This window comes from Lutra lutra, chromosome 8 (genome assembly GCF_902655055.1).
Source record: "Lutra lutra chromosome 8, mLutLut1.2, whole genome shotgun sequence".
Lineage (NCBI taxonomy): Eukaryota > Metazoa > Chordata > Mammalia > Carnivora > Mustelidae > Lutra > Lutra lutra.
In genome coordinates this window covers 126,591,298-126,607,349 of record NC_062285.1, presented here as the reverse complement: position 1 = coordinate 126,607,349, position 16,052 = coordinate 126,591,298, and the positions used below count along the sequence as shown (strand labels likewise).

The following is a 16,052-nucleotide window of genomic DNA, read 5'->3' as shown; positions in this document are numbered from 1 at the left end:
GGTGTGGACCCCTTCCATCCCTCTGATTGTGTAGGGAGGGCGTTATCAACTGGGTTGTTCACTTCTAAAGGTCTAAGAATTAATTGGTGTTGGATCCTTTTTTACAAGAAGCAGGAGAATGAAAGCAACAAGGGAATTGATTGGTATCATTCCTGCCATTGTGTGTGTGCCTGTCGCCTTGTCTGGCTGGGAGCCACGAGGGCCATCGCTCAGTTAGAATTGAGTCCAGTGTGGCTCAAATCGACAGGATGCATGTCCAGGTGCTGCTGTTTGTAGCAGAGCCTTTCCATGTAGTTAATGCATCCTTTCCCTTATGAAGACATTCGCTTCCTCCCTGCTGTTTTAAGTAAAAATAACAAAAACCCAGCCCTTTGATGCCAGGGCAGAAAGAGAGTTTTTCTACCAAATTGTTAACATGACCCCAAACTCTGCAGTTTCACCTCCTTTTGTCCCATGTTACTTGCAAGGTATTTGTGAATTGGCAAGGGTCAGTCTCTCCGGTTCCCTGTGCTTGCATTTCACCTAGTTCAGTGAGGAAGTCATAAGCAGGGCTCGTCCTCAGTAGCTGTGGCCTCTGTGTGGATAGGATGGTTACCAGACTGAAGTTTTGCTTCAGCAGAAACATACACTGGAAAGGAAACATGGCACTCTAAAATCGGAATTAGAAGCCATTCCTCTAATGAAATCAGTTTATTTTCCATTTCCTGGGCATAGCCGCTGAGGACTTTTCTGTCTCCAGCTGGGATTCTTCCCTGAAATAAAGCTGAAGGATGCTATTAAAATTTTTGGAGAGAAGGACATTCCTATAGATTGAGAAGTTTTAACTAAACAGGTTCTAGGGCTGAGAGAAAAGTGGAAATGATCACCCTATTCCTCACTTAGAAATTAAAATGGAGAACAGTTTTGACTTGGAATGAAGAGACTTGAAGTGTTTATATTCTCTGCAGGTAGAAAGATACTGTGTCTGAGAGCAAAGAGACAGAGAGCCAGGAGCAGTGGTGTGCTGGTAAATCAGATCTGCGGGGAAACAAAGGAGCCCAGATCTACAGAGTTGGCCAATTTTTGCGGTGGGTGTTATATACAAAGAATGAATCCTGGAACACTACATAAAAAATTAATGATGTGCTGTATGGTGACTAACATAACATAATAAAAAAATAAATAAAGTTTAAGGAGGAAAGGAAAAAAATATTCCCACCATAGGCTAATTTTGAGTTACAAGGCAATCTTCACTGAATGAAGCTGGGAAGAGGTACACCATCCACTCTTTTTTTTTTTTTTTTAAATTATTTATTTATTCATTTGACAGAGATCACAAGTAGTCAGAGAGGCAGGCAGAGAGCAGAGAGAGGAAGGGAAGCAGGCTCCCCGCTGAACAGAGAGCCTAATGCGGGGCTTGATCCCAGCACCCTGGGATCATGACCTGAGCCGAAGGCAGAGGCTTTAACCCACTGAACCAACCAGGCACCCCTACACAATCCACTCTTGTAAGTCCAAGCAAGCTAGCCAGCTCCAGCCACAATTAGGAGTTATGAAGAAAAGTGCTTGACAGGAAAGCAGGGAGGTTGATATTTTTCTATTCTAATTAAAAGGTTTTGTTTTAATTTTAAGTGTAGCTGGTTAGGTGTCTGAGAACTTCTTTAATATTATTTTAAAAAACTGGTATCAAATTAGAAGCTATGTACTCAACAAAGCCATATAATCTCAGGATTTTAATAATTTCCCAGGGGAGCCACATTACTTTTTAGCTTTAAAATTAAGTATTAGGGTGAGTGCCAAAGAGAGCTATAACCATCTTTCTGCAATAGCTAGGTTTCAGAAAGCTTGTACGTGAATTGTATTTTTAAAATAACATCCTATCTTGAAGACACTGGGAAATCTACATTTTAAGTAGAAACCTGTAGCAAATCCTTTAATATGGTGAATATTTGTTTGCAGTGTAAGATATTACATATATTTTTCGACCCTTATATTTTTAACTCAACGTTTCTGAAGGCAAGATATCCTTGTAGATACCTGAAAGTATTCTAGAAAGGTGTGTATCCATGTACTCCTTTAAACCATACATGCAAAATGATTCAGGGTTCCAAAACACTGTGGCCTGGGTTAGAAAGTTGGTTCTTCCACAAATGTCTAATTCTAGATCTCATGGAAGTGTCACTAAATCAAAATGCTTGGGGTATGGATTGTGAAGCTGCCTACTTAACAAACTCTAAGGGTGATTCCTAAGTATACTGAAGTTTAGAAATCACTACCCTAAAAGATTTGGATTCTCCATTCTGTATAATGAACCAATCCACCTGAGGTCATGGATAGTCTTGCCTCATTGCCAAGATGGCAGCTTGATTTCAGGGCACTGGAGGAAAGCTTGTGGCCCTTCCTATAATTCCATCATTTGACATTCTAATGAGTAAAAGTCCATAATTAGGTACTCTTCCCTTTGGTTTAAGCCTGTTATTTCTGGGAGAGGAAACATTAAATGGTTTCAGTCACTTATACTCTTTTGTGAAGGAGTAAAAAAATCTCTTTTCTAGAGAGAATGTGAAAGAACTGAAGGACTTTATGCTGTTTAAGGAGAGGGTTATTATGAAGAAAGATGAAAGCAATAGAAAGGAATGCCTGGGGCATCTAAAAATAACATTTATTCCTTTTTCTTTTTTTTAAAAAAAGAATTCTCCATGTCTAGCATGGAGCCCAACATGGGGCTTGAACTCACGACACTAAGATTAAGACCTGAACTGAGATCAAGAGTCCGACACTTAACTGACATTTATTCCTTTTAAATTTAGCCTAGACCTGGCCTAGAATGGCCTAGTTTAGAGTTAATTTACTAGGTGGTTTTAGAAATTGAAGGGAACTTAAAATATTGATTTTGCTACTGAGAAATATTAGAAGAGCCAGGAAAAATCAAACCAATTATTTAAACCTGGAGTTGCAAATAGATTTCATTTCCTGTGCTCAGTCTGGCTGGCTACTTGGATCTCTGCTTAGGAGATTGGAGCCACATCCATAGTAAGTAAGTAAGTACTCCTGAGGACTGTGATTGATTAATGATGTCTGTCTTGCTGGGGCCTAGGAGGATAGATGGTGATTCATGTGTCACTTGTTGCACATCGCTAGTTTGGAAAAAGTCTGTATGGGCTGACATGATGTCATCAGAATAAGTAGGGTGTCATACCTCTGGAGAAAGGAGGTAATCAAGAGTGCCATCCTTCATATTGTTTAACACTTCATTACTTGGAACAAAAATGGTGTATGGTCCACCAGTCCCATCTTCATCTAAGGCATGTCCCACATTGGTTTCCTGCATTTGAGGAATGAAATTTTATATCTGCAACCTATCTCTGACAAATACTTGAAGTCATTCCTTAGCAAATATTTATAAATAACATCTCTGCTCATTATACAAAAGAATGGACATAAAATCATTTTCCAGAAATTCATGAAAAGTACATACCTCTAACAAAGATCTGAACTTGCTGTATCTTGGTTGTAGCATTGTCATTATAGTTTGCTAAAAATCATGGCAAGAAATAGGTGGTTTAGGATATAGACACTCCAACATTAAAAGGTTCATGACAGAGTTTATGTATAAATGTTGATAGGAAAGATCCTGGTCAACTGCAACTCAAAATAGAAATGTTTCCTATTATCATGGAATTAGTGGTTCAGATCTACATGTTCTGCATGTTTGGGCATTATCAAATGAGTCAAAAGAAATAAATTTTTATCACAATGAGGACTGCCATAAAGGATAACTGTTCATGACAACTGGTCACTGGATTGAATCTTCATATATGGCCATAAAAGAGGTAATAAAATGGACATCTTTCCAAAACCCAATGCAACACCTAATGCATGTTTTTCTTTCTGTTGGCAGAATTCTATTGAAGACAGAAATTATCCCTTTTTCCCCATGGTTAGGGTCCTAGTAAAGATGAAGGACAAGCACATAGTGTTGACATGCATTTTCTTCTTTGATATGACTCTCCAGGGAACAAAGAAAGATAGATTTGGGTTGACCTAACTTTTACCTGAAATGCTCACCTCAGTGTTGCTCTCAAATGTGGGTGCCATCTTGTCCATGGCTCTGTCGAGGATGTGCAGGAGCCCATTGGAAGCAACTATGTCCCCCTGTATAATTTTTACATTATTTTTGCCTCCATAGAGTTTAAGTTTTAGTTGATTGTCCTAAATCACCAAGAAAAAAATAAAATTAACAAGGTATCCTTGAAGAAATGTTGGATTAGAAGTACTGAGTCCATGGGTTCTGTCATTTATTGGCTATATGATTTTCAATAAGTCACTTAACCCAAAATGGGAAAGGTGTCATTTGCTTGTTTGACTTCACAGGTCTTTCATTCATTAAGATCAAATGAGATAATGTGTGAAATCACTGATGACTAGCAGGGATTGCTAAATGTGAATGGAATCATAAGTCTCCCCACATAGACTGCAAGGTCAGAAAGGGCAAAGTGATTCAATTTACTGTAAACTTATCACCTACTTTAGTGTGTTGTGTGGACAAGGCACAAAATAAAAATTTTTTGTTGTATAAATGACTGAAGCTAATTCCCTCTTCCTTTCATGTGGCTCTTAAAAGCTATAGATAATAAATACATGTTGAATGAGTAAATGAATGAGTGAGTGAATGAGTGAATGAATGAATGAATTGGTGAAAGAATGTCCTTGTGAGAAAAGAAGATACATTTTCATCCATCTGTCTGATATCTATCAGTTGTTCTTCCATTCACACATCCATCCGTCCACCTATCCATCCAACCACCCATCCATCCATTCTTTAATCCTCACACACACAGTACAACATACTGGTTAATGACTCAGGTCTTGGAGTCAAGGAGATCTGCATTTGAATCCTGGCTTTGGCCCTTACTTTTGATCTCTCAGTTTTCCCCCTTGAAAAATCACCTTTACTGAATTTTGCAAGTCTTATGTAACATAAATAAAAGTTCATCTCAGTCCTTCGTATAGAGTAAGTACTCAATAATCTAACAACTACTGACATTTGGTGAAATGCAACAATATAGTCCATAACCCATACATCATGTTTTGTCTATTGATCATGTCCCCTCTGGCTCAGTGAAGTCAGAGAAAGAGTTATTTGTGAGAGGGGAGGAAGGTAGTTTTACTTAAACAACGGAACAGAACTAATTGCATTAGGAGAGATGGAATGCTAGGTTTGCTGAGGATGGATAAACTCCAGCAACCTAAAACAAACAATCCATTTCCTTTCGCAAAGGGGATGCGGATCTGGCTTTGTGCTGTGCTTCCAGGAAAGATGTTTACTACAAAGCTTCTTCTTGCTGGCACCTGAATGATGTTCTGTTGGGGATGAATTCAGACCAGAGCAAAATCCAACACTTTATATCCCCCTTTCCAAAACAGATCCCACCTGCCTGATCCTTCCGGTGTGGCTCTCTGCTTCTTCCCTCATAGGGAAGTGCTTTGGCAAACAAGGAATAAGGAAGGAAGTTCTTCATAACCTTCATGAACCCAACCACAGATAGGGTTGGCTATGGGCACTAGCTCAGGGGACACTTTTGTTCTGGAAGTGAAAATCAGAGAAAGCCTTACGTTATCACCATTGAAGATTTCTCCTGACTTTCCAGTCAAGGTGTAGAAAGTGTTTGTGTTATTCATACGCTGGGTGTTCATCTGCCCAGCAATTATGTGGAGTTTCACGAAGTACTGAGCAGCCTCCTTATCCATCAAGAGCTCTTTGATCTGAGGAAAGAGAGCCAGTTCTTTCAATTTCCACTGGTGTTTGAAGGACAAAATGAGGTTGTGAGGGATGCATTAGTCAATCAAAAACATCAATGCAAAGGCACCATAACTCAGGGCTGGGCTCTCTCAGACACAGGTGACTTTGGCGGGGAGCACAATCTAGAGGGTAGGAAGTGGTGCTCAGTGTCCTCTCAAACCACCAAGAGTGAGGAAGGTAGAGGCATCCAGGAATCAGCTTGAACCCAGGGAGCCGATGTGGATGAAACAAGAAGTAATGTGAAAAGAAAGTGCAGACTAGATCCATGGAGCTTTTGAACAGGAAAATTAGGATTTTTGAAATCTACTGGATCAAATATACATTTTGTCAGTATTATACATCATCAGCAACCAATCAACAGATTCTTTTAATTAACTTTATGTTAAATAATCTACATAGTAAATGAGAGACCTCATGCAAATTACCTCATGCAGAAACATTCAATATTTGTGAGTTCTCCCCCACTATAGGAGAGATGTGAGGCTATATCTGAAATTTAATGGTTGATTCACCTTGGATTGTTCAACGGTGGTAGCATATTAGGGTGAGGGGGGTCTGGAACTTCCTGGGTTTTTATTCAATGCAGCAAAAATTATTATCACAAAATATCTTGGATTAAGAGAAACCACTTTAATACACATCAATATGTCCATTATCTCCATTCAACCAAATGTAACAATTTCATTAACACTGTCATGACAGGATGCCTCCACCAGGCACCCTGAGTTTTATTCCCACTGCATGATATCACTTCAGACAACAGCTGCTCACAGGGAAGACACTGTGTTCTCCTACTTTCCTCTACCACTTTTATCATTTATGTTTTTTTTTTTTTAAAGTAGGCTCCATACCCAGCATTGAGCCCGACATGGGGCTCGAACTCACAACCCTAAGATCAAGACCTGAGCTGAGATCAAGAGTCAGATGCCTAATCGACTGAGCCAGCCAGGCACCCCATCACTTATGATGATTTTAAAGAAACAAATATAGTTAATATATTAGGTTAGTTCTTCTCACAGGAATTAAGCAGTTTTGCATTATGCAAATCCTATTTATCAAATGACTACCCTTAAGATCCCTCAGTCATTACCCTTGAATGGGTCATGATTGGAAGGAGGCATTGGTGGGCCCTCTAGGGAGCTGGTAATGGTCTTGCTGGATATACAAGTACATTCATTCTGTGACACTGCATTGAATTGTGCACGTACGATTTGTATACTTTCTGGAAGGGTGTGATATTTCACTAAAAGTTTGCTGCCCCCCTCTAAATCACCATCCTAATCACAGTAGATTTAATTTTAATAGGGGCTTCCCACTTTATTTTAAATACTTACATTGAATCCTTTCAGTCCCTTGTCTGTGGGCAAAAGCACAGTGAATGGTCCCAGTTTACTTAGTGGCCAGGCATAGGCTTTGTCTTAGGAATAGAAATACATAAACAAAGAAAACACCAAATGAATCAGTGGTACGTGAAGAGTAAAATCAAGCAATGGTCCTTGGGGTCCATTTAGGTCCTTTGATTTAAGAGCTCTTCTCTTCTAATTAGTATGTGTGGCCCTTGGGAAACTGGGAAGCTCTAAGAAAGCAAGGCATCATGACGCCATGGCCCCAGAAGCATCTACATAACTGTGTGGTTTTTCTTGCAGCCACAGTGTGACTTCAAGGAGAGCCTGGGATAAGACCTTCTATGAAGGTCATGTGACAAAATCCTCAGTAAATCCCAGCATGTCCCTGACCCAGTGCCTGAATTTCTGAGCTGTTTGCCATCACAGTGAGCAAAGACACAGCTTTGTTCCATCCAAGGCCAACTCAGAAGAGCCTCATGGTTGATTTAATACTCTGCTGTGGCCACCTTGAAATGTTCATTAATTTTTGAGCCAAGGACTCCATCTTGTCATTTTGCATGGTGTCCTGTAAGTTATGTAGCTGGTCCTGTTTTCATTCTCCTGGAGAACCTGAGACAGCAGGGAGGGCTCTGGGCTTTCACATAGCAGACAATGTGGACCGGTATTTCATAAATGTGTGGAAGGTCGACGGGAGTTTGTCCAGGAAAATGTTTGAGAGCAGAGTCTGCAAAGGACACTCTGTCACCCCTGTCTGTTATTTGTTAGTCTGAGTTCTTAGAGGAGGGTTATAAGAAGCCAGAAGCATGCCACAAATGACTCCCTGTAGGATGCCTTGCCTTGGAAAAAGGTCATTTGTGCAGACTGTATGTTAAGAACGTATGTTAATTCTAATGTTAACCTAATGCATTAACTACATATTTATGCCAACAACGTGGCATTGATCCATTCTCTATCAGTGCTCTTTCTGCGAGATCATTTTTTGGTGACTGGCAAATTCTTAATACTGATATTTTAAGACTTCTGTTGATTGGTCGAATTTGTGTTTTACTTTCTGTTGATTGGTCAAATTTTTATCTTATTGAAAGTCTTGCCCAATGCTGCAATCAGCTGTAATAATTCATTCTCAAGGGGGTATTGGGTAATGACCCTAGAGGGTAATTGGAAATGATGAGGGCATTTTAGATTGTCACCCTGACTGAGAGGCTGGGAGAATAGGTGTCAATGCAGAGAGTTAGTGGTTGGAGAGGGGGAAGGGCAACAATGCTGAACATCCAGCAGTGTGTGAGAAGGTCACACCAACTATTCTCAAAACTCATAGCATTGTGGAACATGGATACACACCCAGGTTTTAGTCACTCTCTGTTCCCAGTATTATCTGCCAACCTTGCTTCACACCTGGAGGACCCACAAGGTCAAGGGAAAGAGGATGGTCTCCATCTTCGTATCAATAGCTACCCTGTCTCATTGTTCCCTACTTGGTAATCTATAGTGAGCCCAGGACCCTGTCGTCAGCATCCTGCCTACTAACTGTGGCACTGCTGGACCTCTTGGCACTAACTCCTTATCTCCTTGGAAAGAGCAGCCTGTTCTTTCTTTTTCACCTGCATGATGTCTCTGTAGGAAGGCCAATTCCAATAGATTCCTCCCCTGCCTACCCCTTTCTGGATGATTGTGTCTTGCAGATGCCTTGCCTGACAGATGGTTGCCCTTTATGCGGAAACCTGCACCCATAGCTACGTACCCAGGAGTGAGATGAAAGAGGTCAGCTTTCCTTGCCATTTTCCTCTAGGTTCAGTGTTTAATTCTCTGAGTCGCTCCATGATGTTTCCATAACATGTTGAGCCATCACCCACATAACCTTTCTGGCAAGTGCATCTACAGGGAGGGTGGAAACACATTCTCAGGGTCTTAGAGCCATTGAGCGTTGAGATCCTACAGTCCAACTCCCTCACTTGAGAGCAGAGTAAGGGCAAGGGTCATGTGCTTATTTATGCCCCGTGTTAATGTCATGATCTAGCGCAGGGCTCGGTTCAGAGCAGGTATATAGTTAACAGTTGAATGATAAGGGGCAATTGATTTGGAATAAATACATAGATAATGAAATTTGCAGAAATTTTATACAATAGTTTCATAAAAGACTAAAGGAGAGGAGAAGTGAGTTGGGGGAAATTGGAGGGGGAGACAGACCATGAGAGACTGTGGACTCTGAGAAACAAACCGAGGGTTTTGGAGGGGAAGTGGGTGGGGACATGGGTGAGCCTGGTGGTGGGTGTTAAGGAGGGTATGTATTTTTTTTAAAGATTTTATTTATTTATTTGACAGACAGAGATCACAAGTAGGCAGAGAGTCAGGCAGAGCAAGAGGAGGAAGCAGACTCCCTGCTGAGCAGAGAGGCTGATGTGGGGCTCGATCCCAGGACCCTGGGATCATGACCGGAGACGAAGGCAGAGGCTTTAAACCACTGAGCCACCAAGGCGCCCCTAAGGAGGGTATGTATTGCATGGAGCACTGGGTGTGGTGCATAAACAAAGAATCTTGGGACACCAGAAAAAAAAAAGACTAATGGAGTTAGGGATGAGGTTTAAAGGTGCATTAGCCCTGGTGTGCTGGTAAATATTTAATAACCAGCTCTCTGGGAGGGAGGCTGTAGAGCGGAGCCCTGCTATTTGACTTTTGCCAATTTCCACGGGTTGTACTCCCACCTTAGCCAATCTCAAACTACCAGTGTGATGTCAACCAGCTTGCAAAATCCTGAAAATTTAACCATCAGCTTTTGCAACTCAGGAAGCCCTGGCTGTAGCACCCACTGCTACCTAGCAAAGGTGAGCTGACAGCCAGCTGAAGCTGGCAAGGTGCCTGGGAAGGCGACACTGCACAGGATCCTGGGATAAGTGGAGAACCAAACACCAGGTAGGGGAGGGGCACTGCAGAGATGAGAGCTGAAGGGAGGCTGCGGCCATTCATACCACAGACATGACTCACATTGATGAGAGGCTTCCAAAGGCCAGTTATACACTCATGAGTCCAGTTGTGTTTCCAAATATGGTCCCATGGCAAATAGACATTTTCAACAAGTTTGCTGAACAAACATTTCATAGTTTAATTACCTCTGCCTGCACTGCTGTGGTGACTTCCTAATTGGCCTTTCTGCTCTTACTTTCTTTCCCCTCAAATCGGTCCTTCACACCACCCTCTGAGTGGTCTCTCCAGAAGGGAAATCTGGCACCTTTGTGCTTAAAATGACATGGACTCCGTACAGAAGAAGTTCAAAGTGCTTAGCATGTCCTGAAAGACCCCCAAAGGGGGAATTTGCTTATGTCTCCTTTCTGCTGCATGCTGCAAATTCCAGCAATCCCAAATTGCCTTCTTTTTTTTCGAGACTAGGATGCCCTTCTCAGGTGATGTGCCCTTCTAGGAATGGTCTCCTGGCCTCACCTCTTGGCTCAGCATGACCTGCTCTAAGGAGTCTTACCTGGCCTCCTGACTCGCCCTGACAGCCTCTGGGTACCTTATCCATCACAACCCTCTCCACCAAAATGAGCTCCTGAGGTGTTGTCTCCTCTGCTGGATGGGAAGCTCCTGCCTCTCACTCCTTCCTCATTATATCCCAGCACTTGGGATGATGCCTAATTGTAGAACTGATTATTTACCAAGTATCTACTTAATTCTAGGAAGCTTGCCAAGGAGGAGGGCTATAAAGGTGATGATAATGGACATCTTGCCCTTTTAGTGTCTCACATGCTGAAGATGGGCCTGAAATCAAACAATTTTGAGCAACATGGTAAAGCCACTTGACCTCCTAAAGTCTCAGCTTCCTCATCCATGAAATGGGTTTACTAATACCTTTAGGGTTGCCAGTGGAAGAGATGATGCACAAGGGCTGGCACAGTGACAGACACATAGGAAAAGCTCGGTTCTTGGTGGATGATGATGATGATGATGACGATGACAATGATGATGATGACAATGATGATGGTGATCGTGATGGTGGAGATGGTGGCAATAGCGCCAGTCCTGGGGGGGTGGGGAGCTGGGATAGAGCAGAGAAAGTCCATAACCACACAGCTGAAGTTCTGGAAAGAGCCACGATGGAGGCTTGAATAGGATGCTCTGGGGCATGGAGAAGGATGTGACTAATTGTGCCTGGAGAAATAAGGGACAGGTTCTCAGACAAAGTACCACTGAAGAGAATTCTAGGATGCATATGAGTTTCCCGGCCAGATGGATGATTGGCAGATCATTTACTAACTGAGGTTTTGGAATTTTTCATAGAGCAACCAGAGTTCCCTGAGGACATATGAGAATGTCTGGAGATATTTTTGGTTGTAAGAACAGAAGTGAAGGTCCCCCTGGCAACTAGTGGGTGGGGGCCAAGGATGCTGCTGAACACCCTACAATGCAGGGGACAGCCCCCACAGCAAAGTGTTCTCCAGCCCCAAAGGTCAGTAGTGCTGAGCTTGAGAAACCTTGTTATGAGGAATCACTCAGGTAGATCGAAGAGTCAATCAGTAGTCTACTTGATACAGTCAAATAACAGCTTCCTACTCAAACCTCAACTTCCTCAGCAAGACCTGTGCTCCAAGACAGTGAGTTTGAGAAGCACAGGGTGCGGACCAGGGACGACTGATAACTCTTAGAGTGATACTGTAGTCCTTGATCTAAATTATGTACATTTCATTTGAAGGCAGCTGATAATAGCAAAATAAGTAACCTGTACAAACTGCTAAGTATGTTTCTAAAATTTCCCTCAGTTGTTATGAGGCCAATAATCTGTTTTGTATAAAGTGACTTGACTTATCTTGCCTCAGGATGGCAGAATCACATTTTTTTTAAAGATTTATTTATTTATTTATTTGACAGAGAGAGAGCACAAGTAGGTAGACAGGCAGGCAGAGAGAGAGAGAGGAGAAAGCAGGCTCCCTGCCAAGCAGAGAGGCTGATGTGGGACTCGATCCCAGGACCCTGAGATCATGACCTGAGCCGAAGGCAGAGGCTTAACCCACTTAGCCACCCAGGTGCCCGGCAGAATCACATTTTAATGGTGACACTGCTGAATGGAATGTGTGGGATATAAATACTTTTTATTGTTGTTTAAAATTTGGTCTGGAGTCTGAGATCTCATGAGACGGTTTTCTGACTTAAAGGCTCTCAGCTGACCATGGCACATTCACAGCAGGGCCCCGTTTTGTAAATTGCTTCTTTATTAGGAGTGAAGGTCTCTTGCTGTCTTACTGCTCTAAAAACACCCCTCAGCCATTCACATTTTATAAGTTATGGGATGGAATTAATTACATAGAGCATTGGATGAGATTTAGTGAAATTATAGGGTTACTTACTACAGTTGCTTCCTTCGCTTGTTCACTTGTTCATTTCAGTCCTTTATTGATTCATTTGTTCCTCCAAAGTGTGTCACTCAAGTCATTGTTGTAGTGGGTGACAGGAGTTGTTGCAATAAAGATGACTAAGACATGGACCCCCAGAACCTTACATTCTAATTGGGAATTGAGATCAGTAACACTAATAGCTAATATCTATTAATAGCTGCTATTCCAGTTACCTTGGTAGGGGCCTTACTATGGTATCTTTTTTAGTACTACAATCCTGTGAGGTGGCTTCTGGTTTTAGCCCCATTTTAGATGAGGAAACAGTTGAACAGATAGATTAAGTATCTTTTTCAAGACCACCCAACCTGTAGGTCACAGTGTTTGTACTCATCACCACTGAACTATGCATGTACTACATACAGAAGCATTCCAGGGAGCCCGGGGGATGCTGAGTGGGCTGAGAGGACAGGGAAGAGATCCTAGAGGTGGGGACACTTGACCAGAACAGTGAAAGATCACTTGATCTTAGCCAAAAGGCTGAGAGGCAATGAACAGTGAAGGATCAGTATGCTAGCCTGACTTGGAGGAGGTAAGGAGGGAATGATGTCTAAGCAGGAGAATAGCATGAACAAGTGTATAGAGCTGCGAACGTCATGGCATGTTTCAAGAAGAGTAGGAAGGTGGAACCAGAGCCAAGAGGATGGTCATGAGAGTGGTGGAAACCATGTTGCTCGTCCATACTCTCTGCAAACAACTCTTGGCCATGCCCTGGGGAGAATCATACCAGGAAGAGCTTGCACAGGTCCTGGAAGCTGGTCTGGAGGCATTTAGGCAGAGCTACATGAATATGGTCTATTAGGGGGGCTCAGGCCCTGGGAGAGCCTGTCCCCTTATTTCTCTGACTGCTTGCCCTGGTGTAGATGATGGAGGGCCAGAATGAGATGCTCTAAGTGTAATGTCCAGGGCAGGGCAGGAAGCTATTTTTTCTTCTTAGTAATAATTAACATGGAGCTGATAGTTTAAAAGGATGCTTATAAGGGTCAATGCTCTTCTTCCTAAGGAGATGCTCTTGGTCTCTGGTGGACTTGTCGGGTGAAGGAAAACTTACATGGCCTGTCCAATGTCACTGCAGTGGTGAGTGCATTTGAGCCCAATTCTTCTTTATTGGGTGGACCTCTGGGACTAACACAATATGATTTTGAATATTCTGCATAAGCTCCTTGCTGTATTGAAGAGGTGTAAACAAAATAAATCTTACCCAAGGTAAACTAAATTATCTGCACTAAGTTAGTGACGGCCCCACATATCATCAGTGTAACATAGCCAGGCTTTAACTTCATCCTCTTTCCAGCCTTCCCAGACAGTCCATTTTTGGGGGAGGGTGATCAAGGGGATCAAGTGGTAGCCCCACTGATATTCTAAACACAAGCTTTAATACCACTTACATGATTCTGATATTCCTCCGTTTCATTTTTTATTTTATCTTCTCAAATACAAAGGAGAGAAAGTGTTTTAAGAATTGTACTCAGACTTTCTGAGAGGATGGCAAAAAGTGTGTAACCTGTACATACATGTGTGTTGGGTGCAGATGTGCCTAGATGCACAACTGTGGTGTGTGCATGCACACGTGTGGAGTGATTTCTATATGCCAGGTTCTGCTCTGAGACTGATGAGTATATACTCATGTACTCCTCATCACAAGTCTGGTGGGAGGTACAACTCTCCTTCTATGACAGAGAAAATGTAATTCAGAGAGGTGAAGGTAAATGGCAGAGCTGGGACTTGAACCCAGGTGTTCTGATGTCCAAGCTCTCTTGACTACCCACAGGGAATACATATTTACTTATTTAACAATAAAACATGACAATCCTAAAACCTATTGGGGCATATCCACACATTCGAGATCCAACTATAAAAATAAACTTCAAAGCAGATGAAAAGGAGCTCTGCAAACACAGAAACTGGTTAGTTATTACATGGTTCAATGTCTACTATGGCTTTGAGCTCATAGTGGCAGTGAGTCCTTCACAGATGCTGATGACAATAAAAACAGGAAGTGATACAGAGGGTAGAAGCCTTGGTCTGGGAGTCAAAGACTGGGGTTCTAGCCTCAGTTCACCCACTAATGAAAACATAATACAACTGTATAGTAGTTTCTAGAACATTCTCTCATGGAATGTTCACAACATAGTGAGTGGACATCACTGTGCTCATTTCATACATGGAGAAACTAAGACCAGGGATATGGGGTCACTTTGCCAAGGTCATTCAGCTGGTAGATACCACTACTGAGACTCAGATCCAGGTCCTTTACCTCTAAATACCACCACACCAGCTGCCTTTGCCTCAGGAGTTTTCACACAAATATTTTTACTCTCGGTAAGTCCCTTCTCTTAAAACCTGGAGTCCAGGAAACACCACTGGTGTTTATTCACCTTCCCCAGTCTTGTTTGGCACCACTAGCAAGCAATATTTCATGAATGAGGAAACAGGCATATACATTAGAGGTCAAATGCCTGTCATCACAGCAGACCTTTGTTTTCCCAGCTATGGTGGTTTCCTTCTCCCGCGCTCTTACTACTTACTACCCAGTTATCAGTCCATGGCAGTATCTCAACATGTTCTAATGGTCATTACAAAGGAAACAATTGTTGAATGATTCAGTGATTAAAGGAAGATGTATTGGGTATCTCGCATCCTGCTAGATGGGGGTATGGTGAGTACAAGACTGAGTAAGACACATTTCCTGCCCTTTGAGGAGCTTATGGCATTGACTAGCCACTACTTGGAAAGAAGATGGTAGAACTGAACAGACTTACTTGGGTTGGCCTGGTGCGATGGTAGTGCAGTTAGCATTCCTGTGACAGGGGTTGTTAGACTCACAGACATTGATTATGCTGCACCCCACTCCAGGGACATAATTGTGGTAATGTTCTTTACACTCACAGTGAGACTTCAGAAGATAGGGAGAGAAAAACAAAGGGTTCTCGTTAGTCACAGAGGCTGACATCCTTCTTTAGTCTATCTGTATTCTGCCATAAGAACTAACTTGGGGTAGGTCCAAGGTGTGGACTTCAATTAAAAATTTGTCAAAGTATTTGGAATTGGGAGTCATGTCTATGTATTTCACCCATTGGGAAATGACACTTTGTTGGTAAAGTTTACCTTTTTAGATTTCTTGTTTCCTAACCCTGGGCCTTTCTAGATCCATAATTTCTGGCTTTAGAATACCTGCAGGTGAGTAGAGATGAGGCTCAGATGAGAGATAGGATGCTCAGATGCTCCAAAAAAGTGGTTTTCAACTGAGAGTCTCAACCTGACATTGGGCAATGTCTCCAGAAATTTCTGATTCTCACAACAGGAGACAGGGGGCAGGGTCACCAGAGGCCAAGGATGTTGCTAACCATCCTACAAGGCATGGACAACCCTCACAACAAAGGATTATCCAGTCCAAAATGCTGGTGATGACAAAGTTGAGGAACCCTACTCTGGAATAGTGGGAATAATGAATGCCCTGCTGCTGTGTGAATAATGGGGATTTCTAAGACTTGAAAATCTGCCTTGGGCCCCATTTTTGAGAGATAAAGTTTATTTTTAATC

The 16,052-nt window shown here is 42.2% G+C and overlaps 1 protein-coding gene across 3 annotated transcripts in view; it reads right to left on the bottom strand.

Annotated features, from left to right (window-relative positions):
- STAB2 (stabilin 2) overlaps positions 1-16,052 on the bottom strand; it is a 175,571-nt gene that overhangs the window by 108,138 nt on the left and 51,381 nt on the right. For 2 of the 3 annotated variants that reach the window (XM_047742543.1, XM_047742544.1), the window contains exons 9-15: positions 15,272-15,405; positions 8,870-9,003; positions 7,117-7,199; positions 5,596-5,745; positions 4,048-4,191; positions 3,458-3,514; positions 3,179-3,304 (exon numbers count right to left, since the gene is read on the bottom strand). In XM_047742543.1, the coding sequence (XP_047598499.1) occupies positions 3,179-3,304; positions 3,458-3,514; positions 4,048-4,191; positions 5,596-5,745; positions 7,117-7,199; positions 8,870-9,003; positions 15,272-15,405 (828 nt within the window). Of the gene's footprint in view, positions 1-3,178; positions 3,305-3,457; positions 3,515-4,047; positions 4,192-5,595; positions 5,746-7,116; positions 7,200-8,869; positions 9,004-10,971; positions 10,998-15,271; positions 15,406-16,052 lie in introns of those variants that run through there. The other variant, XM_047742545.1, reaches the window with a different exon arrangement.